Source organism: Pseudorca crassidens, chromosome 19, assembly GCF_039906515.1.
Source record: "Pseudorca crassidens isolate mPseCra1 chromosome 19, mPseCra1.hap1, whole genome shotgun sequence".
Classification (NCBI taxonomy): domain Eukaryota; kingdom Metazoa; phylum Chordata; class Mammalia; order Artiodactyla; family Delphinidae; genus Pseudorca; species Pseudorca crassidens.
This window is the reverse complement of record NC_090314.1, coordinates 17,709,738-17,737,599: the sequence shown is the minus strand read 5'-3', so window position 1 is coordinate 17,737,599 and position 27,862 is coordinate 17,709,738. Positions and strand designations below refer to the sequence as shown.

The window sequence follows — 27,862 nt, the reverse complement described above, 5'->3', positions numbered from 1 at the left end:
AAGTGACAATGATATGCAGGAACCAAACATCACATTTTCTGCTTGTATTCAGGTCAGAATGCTTTTTTACATTAAGAAGTAGCTTTTTCACATGACAGGAAAGAGAGGCCTGAATTAGGCACACCTAGTATTTTTATCTAGTTTATCTTGAGTCTCATGAAAGTTTCTCCATTAAAGTATAGTTACTTATTTTAATAGATACTCATCCCATTAAAAAATTATTTATTGAGTGCCGCTATGTACCAGACATTTCAAGGTGTTGGGGGTATGAAGAAAAATTATAAAATAATACCATAAAACTCTATTACTTTGTAACTTGAAATATATACCAAATGCAATTTGGAAACCAAGGTTATACTTTTTATTTAAAAATTTATTACTTAAAATATAACACAATACTCAAAGAACTTATAAATAGGCTAAATAAATTGGCTGTAACATATCTTGAGAATTACTTGGGATGAGCATGTCATAAACAATCTGGGTTCCACTTTGCTTTAATACTGTTTTTTTTTTTTTTTTTTTTTTTGCGGTACGCGGGCCTCACTGTTGTGGCTTCTACCGTTGCGGAGCACAGGCTCCGGACGCGCGGGCTCAGCGGCCATGGCTCACGGGTACAGCCGCTCCACGGCATGTGGGATCTTCCCGGACCGGGGCACGAACCTGTGTCCCCTGCATCGGCAGGCGGACTCTCAACCACTGCGAAACCAGGGAAGCCCTGGTTTAATACTGTTTTGAAACATTAACTTTTTATATTCTCAGATACAAAAAGATACTGATTCCTTCAAACAGCAACTGAGATAGAAATGATACTAGATTACTTGAGCAACAGTAATCTGAAGTGGGCAGCAATTTTCTTACTGTCCAAGCTCATTCAAACAGAGGATGTAGGGGAATTCATAATATCAAATTTACCAAATAGAATGAAAACTAGTTTCTATAGCTTTCCTTATCACATTTTGTCTTCCATAAATGAAAATTGTCTTTTGTTAGTCAGATATGATTCAGGCAGGACTATTACCAAAGACAGATGCAGTTTACTGGGGATAAATTACTGGGCACCCACATTAATAAGCATTCTTTATGATTTCTGGGAACGTTTAGGGCAAAGTGAAAGAGAGATAAGATTAGACATCTGATTTCCCAGACTCTGGGTCAGGAGAATCTGAAGTTGTCGCCTTCTCTCTCTAGGGCAAGACTCAAATGACATTTCCATGCAGCTCCAGTTCCTGTTTTATGGGATTTCCAAAGGAGGAGTCAGGGAGAACCAAACAAAGGAAATGAGATGGAGAGCAGCCCTGTCCACCTGATCTTTCTGCAATGATGGAAATGTTCTATAAGTGTACTGTCCGACAGGGAAGCCACAAGCCACATGTAGCTAGAGTACTTGAAATGTGGCTAGCTGTGGCTGAGGAACTGAAATTTTAATTTTATTTAATTTTAATTTACTTAAATAGTTACAATGTGATTAGTGGCTATTGTACTGGACAGTACAGATCTAGAGACACAAAAACCCAAATCAGAGGTCTTAAAGTACTAATGAATGTAGGCAAGGTAGGTATTCTTACAGGATAAATGCTTATTGAAAGATCTGTGTTGCTTAGGTAACACCAGGGGTTAAAACCATGCAGGAGAAAAAGCTTCCTAAATGTGGTTTACAAGCCTGTGTAATTTCAGAGCGTACAATTAAAGGCTGTAAGTGGTATACAAGGTAACAACTCTGGCCTTGTGATCCTGGTGAACACACATATCATTTTCAGGTTGACTGCTATGTACAAGCTCAGGTAAACACTAGTTTGGGAATCTTTCTGGTGACAATGTGATTTTTTTTTTTCCTTCCAACATCAGGACAATGAGAATCACTCTTAGTCTCCTCTTCTCTTTGCCACTAAATTCTCCCAGGCCTGGGTCACACCCCTAGCTACTCCACAATCGCATTCTAGTCCTGAACCAGGAAGTCAATGCTTTGAGATATCTGGCAGGATTTCCTGAGGCTTATTATCTACAGTGCAAAGATCTGCTTAGCAGCCACATTCCACAGTCTTCCCAAGGTTTCTCCAAAAAAAATGGGAAAATAAAATGGAAAGCAACAAACCTTAGAGGCACAAAAAAGCCAGGTGATACATGGTATCATCTTAGGTATCATCTTAGGATGTATAGTGCTGCTAAAGCCAAAGGTAAATGATTATAAAAGGTTCTGTTTTGAGTTTAAACAATCATCCCCCCTGCCTTTCTTTAACTCAGAGGAAGAAAAAAGGAAGTGTAACATTTGACAAAAGCAAGGTGCAAGGCCATGGATATAAAAGACTGGAATTAAAGTGGGCTCTCTTTGAACCCAGAACCCACTGGTACACTATCACAAAGGATGTGTGCCCCAGAACCACCAAATGAATCGTTACTGCTTAAAATAAAGAGGACTGCAAAGAAAAGCCAGTTTTTTTCCCCCCCTTGGAGATAGAAATTTAAATCATTTGCTTTATATTATTACCATCTAAAGATGGGAGGAAGAAGGTAAGGAATAGTGGTAAATTAGGAACACACAACCAAAGACATTCACTAAACATTTTTGTCTCTCAAGATTGTGTGACTAAGATACTTTTGATGTTCTCTAGTTTTACGCACTGAACTTTTAGAGTAGAACTGCATAAGGTGTTTTTGTGATAACTCAAAAGGTAACTGGAGTGGGTTGTTTAAAAAGAGGTTTTCTCATTCTCCCCTCTGTGGTACCATACCTGTCATTAGAGGAGAAATCCATTCCTAGGACGATGCTTTCTTCAGTGTCTTGTCTACCGTTAGTTGAAACCACTACCATATAGCGTGTTCGATTCTGGTAAGTACTTTCTAGCCTTACAGCCTGGAGGTTAATAGAAAATAAAGAAATTAAGAAATTTAGAAGATCAATTTTCGATCATTCAACCCTTTTTACATCACCATTTTAAAGCATACTCAAGGAGATAGCAGAGCCAGTAATTAGGAGACCTAAATTCAAATCCCAGTTCATGGATTAACTATGAAAACTTCAGTAAGTTAATTGGAGGGAAATATAATAATACCTATTCCATTGGGTTGTAAGAATCATATGAAATAATGCATGTAAAGTACAGTGCTTGGCATATACTAAATGCTCAATAAATGTTTGCTATTAGGATAATTTATAACAATAACGATTACCAGGGCATGTTCTAATGATCTAAGAGTGGAATGTGAGGTATATGAATGTGAGCACCTGACTCACAGATCCATGTCCCGCAAACAATTATAATAGGAAGCAAAGTTTAATATCTAAGAGGAATATGCTCTATTGCATTCTTACAGATTATACACTACAAGATTTTCTTTAGTTTCAAATATCAGAAGTTTATATTATTTTTATCAAAATTATGGTACTTTAAAAGGTCCTTCAGAAAATTCAAATATGCACATGGTCTCAGATGATATTAAGGATTTACTGTTACTGTGATAATGGCATGGTGGTTATGCCTTTTTCTTAAATATCTGGAGGGAGATGACCTGAGGCCCAAGTTTTACTTTAAAATCTTCCAACAATGGGAAGCAACAAGATATTCTTCAGTAGGTGAATGGATAAACTGTGGTACATCCAGATAATGGACTAAAAAGAAATGAGCTATCAAGCCATGCAAAGACATGGAGGAATCTTACAGGCATATTACTAAGTGAAAGAAGCCAATGTGAAGAGGCTAGATAGATAGTATGATTCCAACTCTATGACATTCTGGAAAAGGCAAAACTATAGAGTCAGTAAAAAGATCAGTAGTTGCCAGGGGTAAGGGGAGCACCAAGGATTTTTAGGGCAGTGAAATTACTCTGTATGATACTCAAGTGGTAGATACGTGTCATTACACATTTGTCAAAACCCATAAAATGTATAGCACCCAAGAGTGAACCCTAATGTAACTATGGACTTTGAGTAATAATGATGTGTCAACGTAGGTCCATCAGTTGTGACAAATGTTCAGCTCTTGTGGGAGATCGTGATAATGGGGGAGGCTATGCTTGAGTGGGAATAGAGGGTACGTGGCAAGTCTCTGTACCTTCTGCTCAATTTTACTGTGAACATAAAACTGTTCTAAAAAATGCAGTCTATTAAAAAAATTTGCTAAGAGGGTAGATCTTCTATTAAGTTCACCACCATCGTCATCATCCTAAGGAGGAGGAAGAGGAGGGAGGCAGGGCTGGAGGGAACTTCTGAGGTGATGAATATGTCTATGATATAGACTGTGGTAATGGTTTCACAGGTACATACTTATCTCCAACCTCATCAAGTTGTATATATAAATATGTACTTTTTGTATGTCAATCGTACCTCAAAATAAAGTGGTTTTTAAAAAGTTCCAGCAAAGAAAGAATAAAAGGGGGAGATAAATGAAAGAAATCTGGCAAAATGTTGATGGTTATTAAAGTTGGGTAACAGGTTCATGCAGACATATTTTCTACTTTATATGTTTGGGAATTTTCTTAATAAGAAGGCTCAAAAAGATACTTTATAAACCTTAAAAATAAAGTAAAATGGCTACTAGTCCACATTCATTCAATTATTTACTCTGTATCTACAGTGTATATCATCAGGGCAGCCATGAGAATTCAATGGTGGAAGAGAGAGATATGGTTCCTGCCCTCACAGACTGTACAGTCTAGACTACTCTTCTTTTTATCTGTTAATAAAAAGCCAGGAAGATGTGCACTGGAGGCAATATCCTCTGTATAACATACTCTCCCACCCCCACTCCTTATCTCAGAAGAGAAACGGTTTCAATCCTATCACCTGGCTCAAGAAATCTGTCACAAATTTGTTAGAAATTTCTATCTGGAATTCTTTCAGCGCTACTCTTCTTGGAGTCTCTTCCTTCATTCTGTCACTATTCCAAAAGTGGCCAGGCAAAGAAAAAAGAGACATCACATGACCCACTTAAAAAGACAGAGGTGAGTCAGTCTCTCCTGGCTATCTTTTCACCTCTATTCTGATACTCCTAGGAAAAGCTACTTGTAAGCACAATCACCTGAAGTAACTACATTAAGCTTGTCTCTAATAAAGAGCTGATACACCAAGAATGTAATTCCCACCATACTAACTCCATGTACCAGGTAGAGAGCTGTACTGCTGACTTTTATGTTCCATGAAATAATAGAACATTTCAAACCAAATTCACTTGTGAGAAGCTAAGAGGAACTACTAGTTAAACTGACGAAGGTCTAGCCCTATTTGGCTGGGACCAAGTGAGCATTATACACATAGAGCTATGAGTAGCAGTAAATGCACATGAGGAGGACTGACAGGCAGCAAAGACTCTATGATTCTAGAAACATTCCACAAAATATTAAACTAACCAAAAACCTGGTGCAGGTAAACTAGAATTTCTTATAAATAAGATCTCAGATATTATTAAATATCTAAACCTGGGCTTGCTTTGGCAAGCTCTGATCTAACTGTTCAGTTTCCTGAATATGTATGCTACAGGTCTTTTATCCTGTCAAAGCTCTGAGAATTTCTGGAAAGGCTCACATGCAAATGACATGGAAACAACTAAACTATGCTTCTGATCATTTATCTATAACTTCTACACCAACTAGTGGGGACTGGTTGGCTAAGTTGAAGCTGATAAAGGTAAAAACAAAAACAAACAAAAGACCTCCATAAATATTACCTATTATGCAAGTTATCAGGCCAAGTTAGCAGGTGGGTAGCAAGTTTCTTTGTGATATTCAAATAAAACATTAGTTGTTTCTCTTTTAAAAGTGAGGTGTGTATCTGTTTATCTATGTATCTATTTAAAATATAAAGAGCATTTCAAATGTTTGGCCCTCCCTTGCTTAATCTAATCAGAACAGAAGATCCTAAACCTAATGGGAAAGGCCCCAGTCATCTCACACTGATTTAGGCTTGAGAAACTGGCACATCACGGATTCATTCCATTTTAAGCTTCTTAGATGGAAGAATAGCACTTAGAGGTCTTGGGATTTGATCATGGACCTCTAGATAGCACCTACAGTTATTACTAAACCTTTACTAAATGGAAGTGGAGCTTTAATCAGTGGGTGAGAAGCCATGACATTAACTTAACACCTACATCCTAATTAGAAGGGCAAGATCAAAAAATTATTTTTCATTAATTAATTTATTTTTGGCTGCGTTGGGTCTTCGTTGCTGCGTACGGGCTTTCTCTAGTTGCAGTGAGCGGGGGCTACTCTTTGTTGCTGTGCATGGGCTTCTTATTGCAGTGGTTTTTCTTGTTGTGGAGCATGGACTCTAGGCACGTGGGCTTCAGTAGTTGTGGCATGTGGGCTCAGTAGTTGTGCCTCACAGGCTCTAGAGCGCAGGCTCAGTAGTTGTGGCGCACGGGCTTAGTTGCTCCACAGCATGTGGGATCTTCCCAGACCAGGACTCGAACCTGTGTCCCCTGCATCGGGAGGAGGATAATTAATCACTGTGCCACCAGGGAAGCCCAAAATCAAATTTTTTTATAAAAATTTTTTTTTGCAATGCCAGGGGACAGACCTGAGGCTTCGAAATTCCCTTTAAGCTTCAAGATTCTAGATTAAGGAAATAAATAAAAATTTAAGAGCCACAGCATAGAGAAAATACTAATACCCACCCTGATTTGAGGTCTATTTCACTCCTGTGTTGGGGAGATTAACAAAATCTAATAATCTAATTTGATTCATTAAGTCAATCAGAGAAATATAATTTAAAATGGCAGTTTGCACATACCCTAATATTAGAATTGGCAGGAATTCCAATGTTTCCTCAGTTTCCAGAACTCACATGGAATAGATGACAAATAAGGCAACAATTCAGATGCATTTGATTAAAGTTCTCACTGAAAAGGATACTACTGAAGTTTACTCTAATCACCCAAATAAAATAACATTTTGTTTTTTTAACGTCTTTATTGGAGTATAATTGCTTTACAATGGTGTGTTAGTTTCTGCTTTATAACAAAGTGAATCAGCTATACATAAACATATATCTCCATATCTCCTCAACATTTTGGATTTAAAAAAATATTTTTCTTACCTATCTATCTATCTATGGTTGGGTCTTCCTTGCTTTCCCTAGTTGTGGAGGGTGGGAGCTACTCTTCGTTGTGGTGCACGGGCTCCTCATTGTGGTGGCTTCTCTTGTGGAGAACGGGCTCAGTAGCTGTGGCTCGCAGGCTCTAGAGTGCAGGCTCAGTAGTTGTGGCACACGGGCTTAGTTGCTCCACGGCATGTGGGATCTTCCCAGACCAGGGCTCAAACCCGTGTTGCCTGAATTGTCAGGTAGATTCTTAACCACTGCGCCACCAGGGAAATCCCAACGTTTTGGATTTTAAAACGTGGCAGCAATAACAACTGAGAAAATTATTCCAAGAAAGTCCATTTATTGCTAAATTTGGAATAGTACAAGTTTCAGGAGAACTGGATCCAGCAATCCTAGGTCTGAGAAGTCATCTCATTTTCAAAGCTCATCTTATCAAAGAATGTTAAAAACTTCCCTTGTTTAAACGCTTAATCTGATTATAAGCAGTTCACAAACCGATACAACAACTTCTCTGCTCAGCATCATCCAGCATCAGGAAACACTCCTTAAGTTTACATTGCACCTTTGTCTTTAATCTATTTCCAACAAGAATCTTACATCATGCCCCTACATGCAATGTTTATCCTGAGGGAAGCCACATTATAAAGTCCCAACGTCAGAAGGCAGCTCACGCAATCCATCAAGAAAGAAAGGTTTCAAAAGTATGCAAATATTAAATTCTAGCCAAAAGAACAAAGTTAATACCTAAAATTAAAATAGACTTCAGATGTGACACTAATGAACTAAAGAACACTGTCTTCAAAAGAAACAGAGCTTGAGGGAGTCTCTGGATTTTATTATTTTAAAAAATCTCTATGAAATTCTTTAAAAAAAGACCCTATGGGAGGACTTCCCTGGAGGTCCAGTGGTTAAGACTCTGCCCTTCCAATGCAGAGGGTGCAGGTCGGGGAACTAAGATCTCTCATGCCACGGGGTGCAGCCAAAAACAAAAAACAAAAAACCCCCGCAAACCCAATGACTTATATCTGTGCAGGCATTAAAAACAGATTTATTTACTGACATGGAAAGATACCCACAGGAAAGTCTGACAAAAGCAGGTTATAAAACAACATTTAGATTTTCACCTGTTTGTTTAAAAAAAAAAAAAAGATAAAAAAGGCACTCTCTGACATGACACATACTTTTTTTCTTCTTTCATTTCTGAGCTCAGATCAAGTACAGAAACCTTAATAGTTATAAAGGTCAGTAGTAAAATCTTTTCATCATGGCTCAGAACTGATTAGCCTTTCATACACACACTGCCCCTGCCCCCAACTTCATTCAACCACTGACAAGTCTTCAGTGATCCACTGTCACCTTATAAGTACATAAGCCCTTACTTATGTTTTAAATTACTTTATACTTTTGCTTCTCAGTACTACAGAGATCATGCATTAGGCAGACTGCAAGGTTTTCTGATGCTCAGATTTGGCTATTTTCATCACTGACCCAGTTCAGTAAGAGCAGATCGCAGAGAATCAGACACATACTCTTACACGTACACTTAAGACTAGAAGGATACCCATCCAAACAGTAAGAATGGTTTTCTTGGAGTATAGGATACAAAGTGATTTTTACTTTGTCTTTATGCCTCTCTGTACTGTCTGATTAAAAATAAAAAAATTAACCCCTTTTTCTTTTTGGAAAAAAAAAAAACAAAACCAAAAAACTCATTTTCTTAAATTCTCCTGCAAATTACTCAAAAACAACTCCTAGCACCTTGTCAGCACCTCACTGCTAGTTAAAAACACTAGCTTAAGTTACTTTAAATGTTAGCAAAGCTCTTAATTTCCCAGTCTATTTTTTTTTAAATTAAATGGGTCTTTGATAATGTGCAAGAGCACTGTAAAACCACTGCGTTCATATTATCAGCTATGGTCTTCCCAAGTACTAAAGCTAACGCTTAAGATTGTATTTACAATGCAGAGCTTCCCTGGAGGAAAAATTAGTTTAGTCCTATTTTCAATGCTAAAGCAAAATGTGGGATTTAGTGCCTTTATTTGTTGTTGGGTTATTAAAAAAAATAAAAGCAGGAATTTCAGTTAACTATCAAACTTTTAACCTTATGCACAATCCCCAGAATGAGAGTTTCAGCATTTCAAATTTAACTCAAGACAAAAGGCTTTGCTTTGAGTCTACAAATGCTCCTTTCAGTTACAAAAGTGCTAATTTGTCCAAAGTCACACAATGTATTCACTCATTTTCTTGAAGATGACTCACTCAATAATCTGAAACATAATGACTATGTGTTTGTAACAATTCAAAACAACTGCTGTAAAATGGCTTGTCACTTGAGCTCTGAATTAATTTAAAGGCGTCAGTTACATTTTTTGAATTTATATTTTATAAATGTAAAGCAGCTGAAGCTGCATACTTCAGCAGGAAGGAAAAAATTTAATTGCCAATTCTGCCTTAGTAACTGCTCCCTTATGCTTTCCCAAGTCTCTTGTGGTTGAAATTACTTTAACATTCAGAGGTGCAACCCAAATTCTGGAATTTTATTAATGAGAAAGAGATAAAGTGAGTAACAGACCTCAGCTTTAGCTCTACCAAAGCAAATAATTTTTGGAAACTAGCCACAAATTTCTATCTCTATTTCTAATATATGCAAGTGACCATTATTATGGGTTTTAGAGGGGTTGTTCTCAAAGTGTGACTCCTGGACCAGCACCATCAGCATGACTTGAAAACTTGTTAAAAATGTAAATTATCATTGCCTCCCGCTCCCCAAATCAAACTCTTCAGGTGGAGTCCAGCAAATGTCAGTTTAACAAAGCTCTGGAGGTGATTCTGATGTACTCTAAAGTCTGAGCATCACTGCTTTAAAATACTAATGCTGTAAGAATTGGACCCCACTTTTTTCACTTAAAAAGAAGTGTTTAAGATAGAAGTATATCAAGAAATATAGACAAGATTTATGTAAGTATAATGCTACATTAGGATTAGGATATAAAATAATTTTGGAGGGATTTCTTATTTCAATTCCTTTAAATTTCAAAGTGAGTTTCTCAACAAAAATTAGTGGCCATGTCAAGAAGGCTATAGAGGCAGCATTCAGGAGAAAAAATGACAGAATCTAAACACAGAATGATCAGTGTAATTACCATAGAGTTCAGAGGGCTGATCATCAACTTTCCAATCATTCATGTATTCTACTCATTATCTCTCTTCCCAGACACAAAGCAGAGATCAGCTATTTGGATTTCCACAGATACATTAAGTTCAATTTCCAAGTTATCACCTTAGCCCAGAAGGGCTCGTCACCACGCACCTGGATTATTGCAATAACTACCCAGCAGGCTTCCTGATTTAAGTTGGCTGCCTCCTCCCCTCTACTCTGTATTAGCTTTTGAGGAATATTTCTTAAATACTGTAGCTGTCAAGTGCTCATGGAACATTCTCCAGGATAGATCATATCTTGAGTAAAAATCAAGCCCTGGTAAATTTAAGAAAATTGAAATCGTATCAAGTATCTTTTCCAACCACAACACTATGAGACTAGATATCAATTACAGGAAAAAATCTGTAAAAAATACAAACACATGGAGGCTAAACAATACACTACTAAGTAACCAAGAGATCACTGAAGAAATAAAAGAGGAAATCAAAAAATACCTAGAAACAAATGACAATGAAAACACACGACCCAAAACCTATGGGATGCAGCAAAAACAGTTCTAAGAGGGAAGTTTATAGCAATACAATCCTACCTCAAGAAACATGAAACATCTCAAATAAACAACCTAACCTTACGCCTAAAGCAATTAGAGATAGAAGAACAAAAAACCCCCAAAGTTAGCAGAAGGAAAGAAATCATAAAGATCAGATCAGAAATAAATGAAAAGGAAATGAAGGAAACGATAGCCAAGATCAATAAAATTAAAACCTGCTTCTTTGAGAAGATAAACAAAATGGATAAACCATTAGCCAGATTCATCAAGAAAAAAAGGGAGAAGACTCAAATCAATAGAATTAGAAATGAAAAAGGAGAAGTAACAAATGACACTGCAGAAATACAAAGGATCATGAGAGATTACTACAAGCAACTATATGCCAATAAAATGGACAACCTGGAAGAAATGGACAAATTCTTAGAAAAGCACAACCTTCCAAGACTGAACCAGGAAGAAATAGAAAATATAAACAAACCAACCATAAGCACTGAACTTGAGACTGTGATAAAAAACTTCTAACAAACAAAAGCCCAGGACCAGATGGCTTCACAGGCGAATTCTACCAAACATTTAGAGAAGAGTTAACACCTATCCTTCTCAAACTCTTCCAAAATATAGCAGAGGGAGGAACACTCCTAAACTCATTCTACAAGGCAACCATCACCCTAATACCAAAACCAGACAAAGATGTCACAAAAAAAGAAAACTACAAGCCAACATCACTGATGAACATAGACGCAAAAATCCTCAACAAAATACTAGCAAACAGAATCCAACTGCATATTAAAAGGATCATACACCATGATCAAGTGGGGTTTATCCCAGGAATGCAAGGATTCTTCAATGTAGGCAAATTGATCAATGTGATACACCATATTAACAAATTGAAGGAGAAAAACCATATGATCATCTCAATAGATGCAGAAAAAGCTTCTGACAAAATTCAACACCCATTTATGATAAAAACTCTCCAGAAAGTAGGCATAGAGGGAGCTTACCTCAACATAATAAAGGCCACATATGACAAACCCACAGCCAACATTGTTCTCAGTGGTGAAAAACTGAAACCATTTCCACTAAGATCAGGAACAAGACAAGGTTGTCCACTCGCACCACTATTATGCAACATAGTTTTGGAATTTTTAGCCACAGCAATCAGAGAAGAAAAAGACATAAAAGGAATCCAAACTGGAAAAGAAGAAGTAAAACTGTCACTGTTTGCAGATGACATGATACTACACATACAGAATCCTAAAGATGCTACCAGAAAACCACTAGAGCTAATCAGTGAATTTGGTAAAGTAGCAGGATACAAAATTAATGCACAGAAATCTCTTGCATTCCTATTCACTAAAGATAAAAAATCTGAAAGAGAAATTAAGGAAACACTCCCATTTACCACTGCAACAAAAAGAATAAAATACCTAGGAATAAACCTACCTAAAGAGACAAAAGACCTGTATGCAGAAAACTATAAGACACTGATGAAAGAAATTAAAGATGATACTAACAGATGGAGAGATATACCATGTTTTTGGATTGGAAGAATCAATATTGTGAAAATGACTACACTACCCAAAGCAATCTACAGATTCAATGAAATCCCTATCAAATTACCACTGGCATTTTTCACAGAACTAGAACAAAAAATTTTACAATTTGTATGGAAACACAAAAGACCCTGAATAGCCAAAGCAATCTTGAGAAAGAAAAATGGAGCTGGAGGAATCAGGCTCCCTGACTTCAGACTATACTACAAAGCTACAGTAATCATGACAGTACGGTACTGGCACAAACACAGAAATATAGATCAGTGGAACTGGGTAGAAAGCCCAGAGATAACCCATGCACATATGGTCACCTTATCTTTGATAAAGGAGGCAAGAGTATACAATGGAGAAAAGACAGCCTCTTCAATAAGTGGTGCTGGGAAAACTGGACAGCTACATGTAAAAGAATGAAATTAGAACACTCCCTAACACTGTACACAAAAATAAACTCAAAATGGATTACAGACCTAAACGTAAGGCCAGACACTATAAAGCTCTTAGAGGAAAACACAGGCAGAACACGCTGTGACATAAATCACAGCAAGATCCTTTTTGACCTGCCTCCTAGAGAAATGGAAAGAAAAACAAAATTAAACAAATGGGACCTAATGAAACTTAAACGCTTTTGCACAGCAAAGGAAACCATCAACAAGACGAAAAGACAACCCTCAGAATGGGAGAAAATATTTGCAAACGAAGCAACTGACAAAGGATTAATCCAAAATATACAAGCAGCTCACGTAGCTCAATATCAAAAAAACAAACCACCCAATCCAAAAATGGGCAGAAGACCTAAATAGACATTTCTCCAAAGAACATATACAGATTGCCAACAAACACATGAAAGGATGCTCAACATCACTGATCATTAGAGAAATGCAAATCAAAACTACAATGAGGTATCACCTCACACCAGTCAGAATGGCCATCATCAAAAAATCTACAAACAATAAATGCTAGAGAGGGTGTGGAGAAAAGGGAAACCTCTGGCACTGTTGGTGGGAATGTAAACTGATACAGCCACTATGGAGAACTGTATGGAGGTTCCTTAAAAAACTAAAAATAGAACTACCATATGACCCAGCAATCCCACTACTGGGCAAATACCCTGAGAAAATCATAATTCAAAGAGAGTCATATACCACAATGTTCATTGCAGCTCTATTTACAATAGCCAGGACACGAAAGCAACCTAAGTGTCCACTGACAGATGAATGGCTAAAGAAAATGTGGCACATATGTACAATGGAATATGAGCCATAAAAAGAAACGAAACTGAGTTATTTGTAGTGAGGTGGATGGACCTAGAGTCTGTCATACAGAGTGAAGTAAGTCAGAAAGAGAAAAACAAATACCATATGCTAACACATATATATGGAATCTAAAAAAAAAAAAAAAAAAGGTTCTGAAGAACCTAGGGGCAGGACAGGAATAAAGACGCAGACGTAGAGAATGGACTTGAGGACACGGGGAGGGGGAAGGGTAAGCTGGGACGAAGTGAGAGAGTGGCAATGGACATATATACACTACCAAATGTAAAACAGATAGCTAGTGGAAAGCGGCAACATAGCACAGGGAGATCAGCTCAGGGCTTTGTGACCACCTAGAGGGGTGGGATAGGGAGGGTGGGAGGAGGATAGGGAGACACAAGAGGGAGGAGATATGGGGATATATGTATATATATAGCTGATTCACTTCATCACACAGCAGAAACTAACACACCATTGTAAAGCAATTATACTCCAATACAGATGTTTAAAAAAAAAAAATACTGTAGCTGTCCCATGTAACTTCTTGGCTCAAAAACCTGTAATGCTTCACTACAGATTACTGAAAAGATAGAGGTACTAAAGGTATTAAATATTAGGGGGTCAGATAGGGAATGTAAATGAGTGGAGTAGTCCACGTGAAGATTAAATGGGTAGAAATACTTTTCACTTTCCACAAAGAATCATACTCATCCCATTTTTACTTTCCTACTTTTATTAGATGTTTTACTACAAGGCAACAGTGAAGGAACGATGACAAATGGTGACACTTGACTTTAGTGTGCAGGAGACAACAGAATATGTACAAATTACAGTAAATTAAGAACCCAGGCCATACTGATGCCCTCCCCCTACCAAGTCTAGCCAAGTTTTGCCATGTAAGAATAAGGTCCCAGTGTTGTCAGAATTCTTGATTTTTCAAGAAAAGCCCCAAGTCTGGATTTCTATGTGAAATCATCCAGCTTTAAAATTCTGGCTCAGATTTAAAACAACGACAACAACAGCAACAAAAACCACTGTGTGGTCCAAACAAAACATATCTCTGGCCTGTGGACTGCCAGATTGAGACCTCTAGTTTGGAGCATTAAGTCCCTATTTGCCTGCCTTGTCTTTTGGTATTTTAACTTCCCTGTATTAACAACAGTCCCCATACGTAGGCAGCATTTTATACTCTGATATGCTTTAGTGTCCATTTGATTCTCTCAACTGTGAGAGGTAGAAAAGAGATAAGGAAGCAGGCACAGACAGACCAAGTGATTTGTCCAACATCATATGGTTGTCACTAAGCCCAGGTCTCCTGACTCTGAGACTAGCATAAACCTTTGGCCACTTAACTCTCTCCCTGTCCCTCTTATGTGTGCTTTTGCTTCAGTCATGCCCTCATCTAGAATGACTGTCTTCTTTCCTTCTGCCAATCTCATCATCTTTCAAGACCCAGCTTAAGCTCTACTGTCTATATAAAACCTTCCTCAACTAGGTTAAGTGGCCCAGTTTCTTTTTTCTGAATTTTAATTGGTGTTATGGTCAATAACTTTACAAACTGGCGCTCATCAAGTCTTGAACCAAATTATTTCACATCATTTCAGATTAACTCATATCCCCAGTTACATTCTAAGCTCTTTGATGATGGGGACATGTCATTCTTCTTTTCTATTCCACACAGTTTTTATGCTGGGACACAAAAATGACTGTTTAATGTTTGCTATCTTAGACAGTCTTTTGAGGAAGAAAGTTATAATAATACCTCTAACTTACCAGCCTGATGTTGTCTTCTGGGCGGAGTAATATGAACATTGCTTGGAGATGCTGTTGGAGGTCACCTGGTGAAATTTACAAAACAAAGGATAATTATTCTCCATTGTAATGTTAACAGAGAGGATTCCTTCTACCCTAATAACTTGTGTAAAAGAAAGTTCTGGTTCACTGAGGGACTCTAATTAGACACAGAAATTGAGTGAGTGTCTTCATATGAATGGTAGACTGGATCTCTATACATTCACTTTTAAGTCTACACTACATTAAAATTTGCTTCGTGTTTGTCCTATGGAAGCTGCACTTGAAACCAGTCAGTTTTGTACAATGATTGATGTTGATGAGAGCGATGGTGAAATGTGTTGGGCAGAGAAAGCACTGGCTGTGCTTTCAGGCCCACTGAAGGTGGAATCAAGGGAATCTTGAAATTGGGATGTATGGTATACAGTGTTAGAATGATCTCTAACTTTTAAAAAGCTAACCATTTTGCCATTCCTATCTCTGTAATTGTGATATTCAGTTGCACTTAATCTAAGAAGAATTTTAGATTCCCCCCTAGAATAATGTCAACAGTTAAAAATGATTTCCACATCAGTAGCTGATATTAAATCCAGCAGATCTCAAGGGATATATATTCTAGTGAACATATTATTAGGTGCTTTAAAATGGCCAATCAGGGACTTCCCTGGTGGCGCAGTGGCTAATAATCTGCCTGCTGGGCTTCCCTGGTGGCGCAGTGGTTGAGAATCTGCCTGCTAATGCAGGGGATACGGGTTCGAGCCCTGGTCTGGGAAGATCCCACATGCCGTGGAGCAACTGGGCCCGTGAGCCACAACTACTGAGACTGCGCGTCTGGAGCCTGTGCTCTGCAACAAGAGAGGCCCTGACAGTGAGAGGCCCGCGCACCGCGATGAAGAGTGGCCCCCGCTTGCCACAACTAGAGAAAGCCCTCGCACAGAAATGAAGACCCAACACAGCCGAAAATAAAAAAAAAAAAAAAAAAAAAAAGAATCTGCCTGCCAATGCAGGGGACACACGGTCGAGCCCTGGTCTGGGAAGATCCCACATGCCACAGAGCAACTAAGCCCATGTGCCACAACTACTGAAGCCTGGACACATAGAGCCCGTGCTCCACAACAAGAGAAGCCACTGCAATGAGAAGCCCTTGAACCGCAACGAAGAGTAGCACCTGCTCGCTGCCAACTAGAGAAAGCCCATGCGCAGCAACAAGGACCCAACGCAGCCAAAACTAAAATAAATAAATAAATAAATAAATAATAGCCAATCATTATTTCAATCCTCACTTGCTTTTATACATCCTATAAAACTAAGTTGAAATTTCTTTGTATTAAACTATTATAGATTTCCTCAATTTCCCTGTTCTGTACTAGAAAATCGGAAGCTTTGGCTAGTAGGAGATAATTAGATAATGTGCTATCATAAACGATAACAATCAGAGAACAAAAAAACTTCATTCCTGACCAACCCTTTTTCAAGAGTCTAAAGTGACTAATGTGGCTGCATAATCATGGATGCCACCGTAACCTGTTCTCACATTGGTCTTGGAATCTACATACATAATTTTCATCCACGTAACTTCACAGCTGTTAATGATGAGATGAAATGCTGATATGTGCAAGAAGTAGAGAGAGACAGGAAGAAAAAAAAAAGTACGTTGGCAAACAAGTATGTTTGTCCCTTGTGGCTTGTGGGATCTTAGTTCTTCCACCAGGGACTGAACCCAGGGCCCCTGGCAGTGAAAGTGTGGAGTCCTAGCCGCTGGACCACCAGGGAATTCTCCCCTTTCTGTTAAAAATAAAAGAATCAGCGTGGGGAGACAAAGTGTTAGGTATAAACAATGAAGAATGACTACAGTTACAATTGAGGTAAGCAGCTCAGGCTTTTAAAAAATTAAGTTTCCTTTTGTTCTCTCAGGACAAATAACCTAAAGAAAGAATTTTCAGGATGGAGAACTTCTAGAGGAGAAACATTTCTGGGCAAACAGCAGCCCTAAGACTCCGCTCCAAGCACTAGTGGCCCAAATATCTAGCTGGACCTTCTTAGAAGGTCCGACAAAAGTCAGGGAGCCCTACCCCTACAGTAGGGCTTCCTACGCGAGCTGGGTATGTGGAAGTTCAGGTTCGCTAGTGGTGAAAAGTACTGCCATGAGGTATTTCCTCTTGGGAAACTGTCCTTCACAGAGACTAATAGAGGCAATATACCCGTACCATTAAGATCCTTTTCCTACATTTTGTTTTCATATACTTCATTGCGGGTAGCCAAGTTTTAGACTTCAGTTTGATTTTAAAGACTTTTGGTTGTTTCTCTTTAAACTGTTAGCAGACATTCACTTATAATATCACTTTTTGATTACAAAAAAGTACTTGGATATTTTTAATGAAGCCCAGATAAAATTCTAACTCGTTCAAGAAATATGCATAAGAAAGTACAATTAGACAGAGTAAGCCCTTGATCTGCTTGCAATTCTGCCATCATCTTTCAGTTACTGCCGGCTCAGCCAAGGGAGCTCCAGCTTATGTGAAGGTCTGGCTCTGTGAGCTGCATTTATACTCACACTGCCTCATCTGTTCTGGTCTGGATCACAAGTAAAGTCCATTCATCTTGTGTTAAATCTGCTTTTCTTTTTGGTATGGAGAAAGCTAAGTGAACAAGGTCAAGTAGAAACCTGGGTGGCAGCTGAAAAGCCACTGACCCCACTTACTATTACATGCCACAGAGCAATTTGCCTAACATCTTAGTCAGACACACTGGATTTAAACCAATATTTTGTCTTCTTTTTACTGTGATAAATACCCACACCAAACAGAAACCCAAAGCTCAGCTGGGTCTACTTCCTCTGTGCATTCAAGTTTTTGTGGCGTTGGGGAGGAGTTCCCCCCTTGATTCTGGTGGTTGGCGTTGAAGAGGAAGGTTTTTAGAAAATGTAGTACAAAGCTAATTTTCCAAAGAGTTTTTTCACCTGCCCCTTTTAAAATTTTTCCACGGCTGGAGAGTTTTGGTAGGAGGATAATACTGTCCAATGAGATGGATTATAATTCTGAGCTGCTACATTTGGAACTAGATGAAGGTCCAAACAAGAAGTAGGGCAGCCACTAAAATAGCTAAGATTACCTGCACTGGAGTTAAACTCACTACTGGCTCCACGGGACACAGTACTTCTGGCTTTCACCTCTGACCTACACACTCAAGGTTTACAGTCTTCTTTCTTCTCTCCTTAGTAATTCCAATTGCTTCCACTCCTGGACATCACACGTCATCAAAATGGCACATTTTGGACAATAAGCAAACACTCTTTGTATAGCACTGATTGGGATTTCTCTAATTGGTGTCCTCAGGACAACTGACTTTTTTTTTTCCCCCAAAATGACACAAGTTAGGCTTGCTGTTAGAAGAGAGGCATAAGGCTGATTATCTTCCTTTAAACTGTGGATATCCTATACCTGGAGACCTCTTTCTCTAGACCAACTTTCTTCAATTCTTTCTTAACCTCATCACCACAATGCACCTGACTTTAGAGAAGTCTAACATATGGAAATATTAAATGCGTACACTACTGTTAGTGGGTGTGATACAGTGATTTATAATAAAATATATATATATTTGGTCTTTGTCCAGTTCCTGGCACAGAGCTGTTAACATCATTGGAATTTCTTTTTTTTTTTTTTAACATCTTTATTGGAGTATAATTGCTTTTCAGTGGTCATTGGAATTTCTTAAGTGATGTGGAGCAAAGAAGGTGTCTTTTGTTCTATTAATGACTTGACTCTATGAAAGCACCTAGGGATGGGGGCTGTTGCCAGGGGAACCAACCGTGTGATTAGAGGGTTGGAACTTCCTTATCTGGGCAGGGGAGAGGGGCTGGAAGTTCAATGGATCACCAATAGCCAACAATTGAATTAATCATACCAGTGTAATGAACCCTCCACAAAAACCCAAAAGGGCAGGGTTCAGAGTGCTTCCAGATTGGTGAACACATGGAGATTTGGGGAGGGCATACACTCAGAGAGGGCACAGAAGCTCCGTGCCCCTTCCCACATACCTTGCCCTACGCATCTCTTCCATCTGGCTGATCCTGAGTTATATCCTTTTATAATAAGCCAGTAATCCAATAAGTAAAATGTTTCTCTGAGTTCTGTGAGCTGCTCTAGCAAATTAAACAAACCCAAGGAGGGGGTCATTGGAACTTCCAATCTACAGACAACCCGGACTTGTGACTGGCACCTGAAGTTGGGGGTAAGGGGGGCAGCCTTATACAACTGAGCCCTTAACCTGTGGAATCTGACACTATCTCCAGGTAGATAGTGTCAGAATTGAGGTGAATTGCAGGACACCCAGCTGGTGTCTGAGAATTGCTTGGATGTGTGGGGAAACAAGCCTCATATTGGTACTGGGTGCAGAATATTAGTGGGTTATTTCAAAATCAGAGTATTACACTTATCCCTAAGTGAACATTTATTTGATGATTCCTTATTTCTATAAAAGTCCTCTGAATTAAATTTCCAGTCTTTTTAGCGTGAACACAATCAAGAAGTAGACTCTGGTATTTAAGAACTGGTATTTTAATATGTGATATCGTAACTCTTGTTAACACAATAGTGCTACTGAATTTATTTATATTAGTAACATGCCATATTAGTCTCCTCATAACATCACTAGAGAGCAGACAGAAAAAAAAAGTCATCTTTGGTTAATCGATTTTGCATAGAGTCTGAAGAAACATCTGAACATCTTTTAGCTGATTACCAAAACCTTAATTGAGATGTCACATAAGACTTCATTAGTGTATTTTTGTGCCTGATTATTTTTCCAACAAAAATTTATTGTTGAACATCTACTTCGTGTATAAGGTATTCTGCTAAGTGCCAGAAATATGGTCCATGAGAGCGAAAGAAAAGTGATTACAGCATAGTACAATGCTTTCTTTCACCATTACAGAACTGTTGAAGAAATGGCGATGAGGTACTCAGTCTTTTAGAACAAAAGGTAAAGAAACCAAGAAAAGGAGTGGCATATGTGGAGCTTTACCTGCATGCTTATTGCGTCTGTGGCTGATTCTTGGTGTGGATGAGCCATTTCCCCGTGGCAGAAAAAGGGCAGCACCTTTGACCGTTAGAAAGCTCTCGCTGATGCTATAAGGAAAAAGTAAAAATAAATAAATAAACAAGTAATTTAAGGAAGAAAATCAAACAGTAAGATGAAGACCGACTTTGGGATTGTTTTCTCTTCCCTTTTCTAAAGTTCCAACCTCATGGGATGAAGTAAAAATAAAATCAAAAGAGCCTCTGATAAACAACAAGGTCCTTCCTACTGTATAGCACAGGGAACTATATTCAATATCCTGTAATAAAGCATGATGGAAAATAATATGAAAATGAATACGTATGTGTGTGTGTATACACACACACACACACACACACACACACATGTATAACTGAATCACTTTCCTGTACAACAGAAACTAACACAACATTGTAAATCGACTATACTTAAATTAAAAAAAAAAGAGAGACTCTGGTTACTCACACAGTCTTGTCTACTATAATTTTTCTGAAACAAAACTTACAATATTCTATATACATTACATGGTAGCAGTTAAGAGTGAAGGCTTTGGAAATATAGGGTAAAGGCTCTGGAACCAGACTGCCTGGGTTTGAATCCTAGCTCTACTACTTCCTACTTGAGTGAATTTTAGGGGGCCTAAGTTTCTTTACCTATAAAACAGGGATTAATAAATAAATTGAGGTTGTTGTGAGGAATCAATAAGAATAAGAAGCTTCTTAGAGTGGTGCCCTTAATAAATATTACTTTAACAAGTAACAGAGCTAACAGATTTATGGTTATCAATAACTAATAGATCTATGGTTGTCAATAATGGTGTTTCAACAGCATTCTAATCAGACGTGAAATTCGATACAATGCTTAGCTACTAATAATAGATCCAAAGTTTGCATAAAAGACTTATATTTAAAATATACACACATCACACTAAAAGTGTTACTCAAAATTTTACTTTCACAAACTTGCATTTCCATATGATTGAAAAGGAGTAGTGCACAGGAAGTCTGGTCAACCCATGGAGTTTGCCCTCCATGTTAACATCCTTTATGTGAATGATAGCTCAACAGAGGTGGGGAACTACTGCTCAGCAGAGAGGCTATTCAAAATACAATTACTAGTGGATATCCACAGAAAACAGAAATTGTATCTAAATTATTTCATATCGACAGACTTAGCCTTTCAATGTTATCTACAGAATCTGAAAAGGATAGAACTTCTAAGTCATTAATGGCAAAGTTTAGAAACACATAATGAAGGATTCCAAGATTGCTTGCGAGTACACCATTCAGTGTTAGCTAATGTATTGTAAATTACACTGTGCTCCCTACTCAACATTTCCACTTGGAAAACTAATTGGCATTTCAAATTTACACTGCCAAAACTATTCTCTTGAGTCCCCTGCAAACCTGATCCCTAGCTTCATCCACCCAAGTTGTTTGGTACAAACATATAACAGTCGTCCTTGGTTTCTCTATTTCCAATAATATATATCTAATCCATCAACAAGACCTATGAGATTTACTTTCAAATACATCTTGAATCTGCCCATGTAGCTCCATTACTACTCTGACAATGGTCCAGGGTACCACTGTTTTTCACTTAGACTACCGTTAAAACGTTTTCTTTTACTACAGAAAATTTCAGACATATACAAAGTAGAGGTAATAATACATGAGCCCCCCACATTCTCATACATTTCAGCTTCAATTCATGGGCAATTCTGCTTTTTCTATATCTTTACCCCTTTCGCCCTATCCCTGAAGTGAAACTAACCCCAGACATTATATCAGCAAAAATCCTCTAAACTGGTCTGTCTGCAACTATTTCTGTATCACTACTATCCACTTACCAAACAGCAACCAGAGTGCTTTAAAATATACAGATAAATATCATATAATGTCACTTTCCTGCTTAAAACCCACCAACAGCTTCCCTTTTTATGTATAAATTAAACCTGAAGTCCTTAGCTGGGACCTCAGGGCCCTGTTAACAGCTGATAAGAAGTTATTTCTCTGGTCTTATACCATCTCCCCTTTTGTTCACTATGACCTGGTTGCACTAGCCTTCTTTCTGTTTCTTCTATATTTCAGGCCCCTTCTGAGGGCCTTTGTGCTCTTTGTTTTCTACTTGGGACACTTTTCTCCTGGCCTGTCACTATTTAAGTCACAGCTCCAATATCATCACCTCTCGCCCCATCCCAATCATACTCTATCCTGTTGTCCTGTTTTGTTTCCTTCAGGATATTTATCATAAGCTAAAATTATATTTATTCACTTGTGTACTTGATTGTGGTCATCTCCCTATGATAGAATATAAGCTCCATGAAGAATAAGACTTTATTTTGCTCAGCACTCTTGTATCTTCAACACTGGAAATAGTGCCAAGCACATATTAAGTGCTTGACAGATATTTGATGGGTAAATGAATTCATTCCAGGGGTTTTTTCCCCCCATACTCTTTTATCTGACCCATCCCTGAAACAGGAATTGTAATTTAGGACAAGAAAATAGAAATTCTGTAATCTCACAGGTAAAAAGTAATGATTACAGAATTCAATATATGTGGCAGATTACTGGGCTGTAAAATACAAATGTGTGATGATAAATTAATCGATTAAATGAAATTAAATCATCTCTATAACAGTTGTCAGTCCTTGATTCAATTTTATCGTTTAATCATGTGGCATGAAGCTGATATACCTTTAAGGTAACTTGCCAAATAGACTGGAATATGTCTTCTAAAAACAAACACAAGACTCCACAGCGGCCACTTTACAATTGTGCGTGCTGGCTGCCTTTGTTTTGTTTTGTTTTCATCTTTAAATAAAGCATTGCACTCTTGTGGTCTGTTGCACAAGTCTTGTCTCTTGTTACATTTGTGGTATGCACATGTCACCCTGCTGTGGGTCACTCTGTTTCACTCACATTACAGGAACAACCTAAATGTCTGAGCGACAGGATGAGTGGGGTACACCACAGACAGGAAATGACATTCACACTGCTGCCAACACAGCAACTGTCTGTTTTACTAAACGAAAATATTTTAAAAATAAAGGCTAAATAGTCTACCTATCAGCAGGCAAGTTACAGCTATGGGCACTTTAGTTTCCAGTACACAAAGGGGTCTCTACATCTACTAAAGAAGTATATTTGTTGAGAGCTTATTTCAGTCATTCTTTTTGTAAGACAAAAGTAGTTTCTCTTTGACAAACACACCAACTTCCTGGTTTTTAGACTTCTGGAATATTATTCTTAGATACATTTGTGGCTTATGCTTTAAAGCATATTTCTTAAGTGTCTTCTTTAAAATGTATGTAGGGCTTCCCTGGTGGCACAGTGGTTGAGAGTCCGCCTGCAGATATAGGGGATGCCGGTTCGTGCCCCGGTCCGGGAGGATCCCACATGCCGCGGAGCGGCTGGGCCCGTGGGCCATGGCCGCTAGGCCTGCGCGTCCGGAGCCTGTGCTCCGCAACGGGAGAGGCCACAGCAGTGACAGGCCCGTGTACAGCAAAAAAATAAATAAATAAATAAAATAAAATAAAATGTATGTAGTGCTTTCACAAGGGGAGGATTGGGGTGGAGGACAAGGGCCCTTGGTTAACTCAAAGCTACCTGGAAAATTTCTGATTATAAAAGAAAAACCAGGAGTCAAAGTCACAATTGGTATAAGGGAAAAGATGCCGTTCTATTTGAGTCATTTATACAAATCTCAATAAACTTTTCTGATACAACAAAATGCACAGCAGGTCCAGCTGGGCCAGGAGACTGACCTAGTAGGTGCGATCTAGGCCCCCAGAGAGTCATGGCAGATACACTCTGGATGGTACGATCAATCCTCTTTATTCTGTGGCCCCAGATTATGACTCCCCAGTTATCACAAAAGTGGCATAAACTGTTGATCACAAGGGGACCAGGAATGAAAGTGTAGCTAATTACAAAAAACCCTTTTCATCACTGAAAAAAAGTCAAAGTTCTATAAACGCTATCAAAGATGGGATGGCAACATGGTGGCATGGAAGTGAAAAAATAAAATTCGAAATCACCAGAGTTTAGCAGGATCAATTTCAACTTGAAAATTATATGCTTTATTTGCATATGAAGAAAATAATATGTATATTTAATCACATGTACTTCAGTGTAAGGTAAAGGCTTAGTATATCTTGCTAGAATAGTGAGAGACATTTATGTAAATATTTGTCTTTCTGAAGCATCTGGCTAAAGATTCAATCAACACAGAGTTGGTCTCTAATTTAAAATCTAGAAAGGCAGGTGAAAACTTTTACATGTTTTCTGAACTGACCAGTTATCTAGAGCCTGGCCCAGGAAGAGGAATGCTCCAGTAAATTCTATGGAGCCATCTGTATGTGATTACAGATGTCCAAGTTAAACACAAACTTCAAAGGACTTAAGAACCCCCATATTAAGGAAAACACAAGATAAAGAACATTCTCCAAATCTAAAGTTGGAGAGTCATTAGCTGCTTGATGAGAAAATGACAAGGATCATCTTTCTAACACAGTGACAGTGACATTCTCCAGTTTTTATTAGAATACGTCTGAAGAACATCTACCCTTCCCTTGCCATAAGATCACTTGCTCAACAAATGGAAAGTCATCCCTAGTTTGATACATGAACTGAGCTAATAACAGCTAACTTGAGTAGATGCCAACTGTATGCCAGGCACTGAGCTAAGCACTTTACATTATTTCATTTAACCTTCACAACAATCCTATGAAGTAGGTACTATTTTTTACCCCCAGTTTACACATAAGAGACTGAGGGGCTCAGAGGTGGTAAATTATCTGCCCAAGATCATACAGCTAGCTAGCAATCCTCTGAGTAAAGATTCAAACCAAGTTCTGACTTGAAAGCTCATGCTCTGAATCACTCACTCTCTATTATGTTGTTCTAGTTTTATGATATAGTTTATGGAAGATGAAACACGATGCCTTCCCTACAGAACTTTTCAACAGCACAGAATTGAAAAGTAGAGACAGAAGTGAAAGAAAAGGACTGAAATCCATTCAGATCTCAACTCTTATTCCTTTTTTGTTCCCCCTATCAAGGCCATGAACAGAAAGACTTTACTGAGGGGAATGAAGAACATCTGGCTGAGAGATGAATCCAGATGGGCTGGACAGCAGAGAAAAGAACTGGGAATGACAGTAGCGTTTTAGTCTCAAAAACAGAGGAAGGAGCACTCTGTTTTAAATAATTTGGGAAAGCACTCTGTGCCAATCTCTCCCAATCAAAAGCACTTTGCAAAGCATGAAACTCGTTTACTGGCAGTTTCTTCTCAGGCAAAGTGTAGAGGAAAAGGTCAACTAAGTGAAGAAAATACTTAACTGTTCTCAAGTTAGAATAACCTTTGAGGAATGTGGCCAGGGTGGTCATCCATGACCAGCAGGAAGGCCAAGGAAGCAAAACAAAGCAATGACACACCTGGCCAAACTGCTACATGTTAGTTTGACAGACAGTCTTCTGTTTTACATGTAACACACGAGATGAAATGAATCATTCACTATGGGAAATCAAGTTTCATAAAGTGGGTGTAATGCTTTTACTTTAACATTAAAATGAAGAAAGTAGATTTTCATGTTTATAATGTTTCTAATGCCAAACTCTTGAGTTTGTTTGGCATTTCTGCCTGAAGCCAAAATTCATAGGTAAATTATTGTGTAATACTGATGGCACAAAATGTTATTGCACAAGGTAAGCTAGTTAGCATTTATGTAAAATTCGAATACACATAATCTGAACTGTTATATTTTTATCTTGAAGAATATTCACTTATGGGAAATTTGCAAATACATTCCACTCTCCTAACAACACTCTCCCTTTCCTGATAAGCTTTCTCTGCTAATTTAGTTGCTTAATTTCAGATTCAAGGTACTAGGGCAGCTCTGTCAATCCCATTAGGTGGAAAGGAATTCATGTCCCCACTCAGTGTGACCACATCCCACAGAAAGGTAAGTTCATAATAAAAAGTTTCAAATATCAGACCAGAGGCCAAAGGACTACAGAGCTATCAATACTAGTGCCTACTGAAAAAGTCTGGCTAAATCCAAAACACAGGAAGGACAAAATCACTGTGCCTTGATGGATGAAACATGGCTACAAAAGTCAAAAGCACACTTCAGGTAGTAAGAAAAGTTTGATTCTGTAATCCTAAAGAAATTTAGATTACAACGGGAGAAAATCCAAACCCAAATACTGTATGCACTATTCTCTGTAATTAAACAATCCCCAACCCCATCTCCAACATACAGGCCATACGTTCAAGTGACAGTGTTGGAATGGCAATGGATACCTGGGACCCTCTCTGCACCCCGGACATAAACTCCCAGATACATGCCTATGAATGCAGGCAGCAGGATTTTTTCTCTATCAGCAGACAAGCAGAGGCTGGTGTACATTAGTAAACTGGTTATTGGCAAAGTGGATAAGAGCTTAAGGCAGTTCTTATTCATTAACTACAACCACCAGACCATTTTAGTTCCAGCTAATCTTCCTCTTAAACTCTGTTGCACAATGCCCAGCACAACTACCTTCAGATGCAGCTATTTTCCCCCCTTTCCTACTTTTCTACAATCTAAGAGGAAAAAAAAAAAGGTCTGTCTGTTCAAGGCTGAGGGACAAATGCCATCAGGACTAATCTTCCCGGTCCTTTCCCTACAGACGATAAATTGGAGGGGGAAAAACCCCAGAATATTCCTTTTTGAATGTTCATTTACTGATAAGATCTTGTAACCATCCCATTTTTGCCTCAAACATGTACATCTTAGAAATGTCCAGATAGAAACACAATCTAGGATCAATAATTTTATCACTGGCCGTACAATTCAACCTTCCAATTACTACAGATGGCGGCACATCTGAGTTGACATTTGTGGTTTCTGGCTGTCCAGCAATAGAGCTCTCCTTTCTAATTTCACCCTAGTCTCCTTTTGGGAATGTGCCTGGTCATGGTGACCCTCCAACTCTGGAACTGCAAGGGGCCTTGCAGGAAGCTGGCATGTGGTTTAAGCTTGGCCAGCTGGAAACTCTCTCCTGAATCTCAGGCAAGTGACCCAAGTGAGTAGGGAGAATGGGGGATGGTCACATTCATAGTGGGGAGAGTAGCAAGGTACAGCACAGTCGACTCCTGCTCCTGGGCGTTCCTCGAATGCCCTTTGCTCCTGCCTGTTCTCTAAGTTTGGTCTTCTAGTCTCCCATCCATTAGGTAAGCTCTGACATCCTTCTAAGAAATATTTTGCTTAAGATAGTTAAAATTCAGGGCTTCCCTGGTGGCGCAGTGGTTGAGAGTCCGCCTGCCGATGCAGGGGATACGGGTTCGTGCCCCGGTCTGGGAGGATCCCACATGCCGCGGAGCGGCTGCGCCCGTGAGCCATGGCCGCTGAGCCTGCGCGTCTGGAGCCTGTTGCTCCGCAACGGGAGAGGCCACAACAGTGAGAGGCCCGCG

The 27,862-nt window shown here is 38.7% G+C and overlaps 1 protein-coding gene and 2 non-coding genes across 7 annotated transcripts in view; all 3 read right to left on the bottom strand.

The window, feature by feature from the left end:
• SSH2 (slingshot protein phosphatase 2) overlaps positions 1-27,862 on the bottom strand; it is a 252,214-nt gene that overhangs the window by 48,197 nt on the left and 176,155 nt on the right. For all 5 annotated transcript variants that reach the window (XM_067715348.1, XM_067715346.1, XM_067715347.1 and 2 more), the window contains 3 exons: positions 20,369-20,472; positions 15,326-15,390; positions 2,733-2,854 (listed from right to left, as the gene is read on the bottom strand). In XM_067715348.1, the coding sequence (XP_067571449.1) occupies positions 2,733-2,854; positions 15,326-15,390; positions 20,369-20,472 (291 nt within the window). The remainder of the gene's footprint in view (positions 1-2,732; positions 2,855-15,325; positions 15,391-20,368; positions 20,473-27,862) is intronic.
• Positions 8,241-8,310, bottom strand: LOC137213739 (small nucleolar RNA U2-30). Its single transcript, XR_010938360.1, has one exon. It is a non-coding gene; the product is annotated as a small nucleolar RNA U2-30 (small nucleolar RNA).
• LOC137213742 (small nucleolar RNA U2-19) lies at positions 8,449-8,528 on the bottom strand. The gene has a single exon (XR_010938364.1). It is a non-coding gene; the product is annotated as a small nucleolar RNA U2-19 (small nucleolar RNA).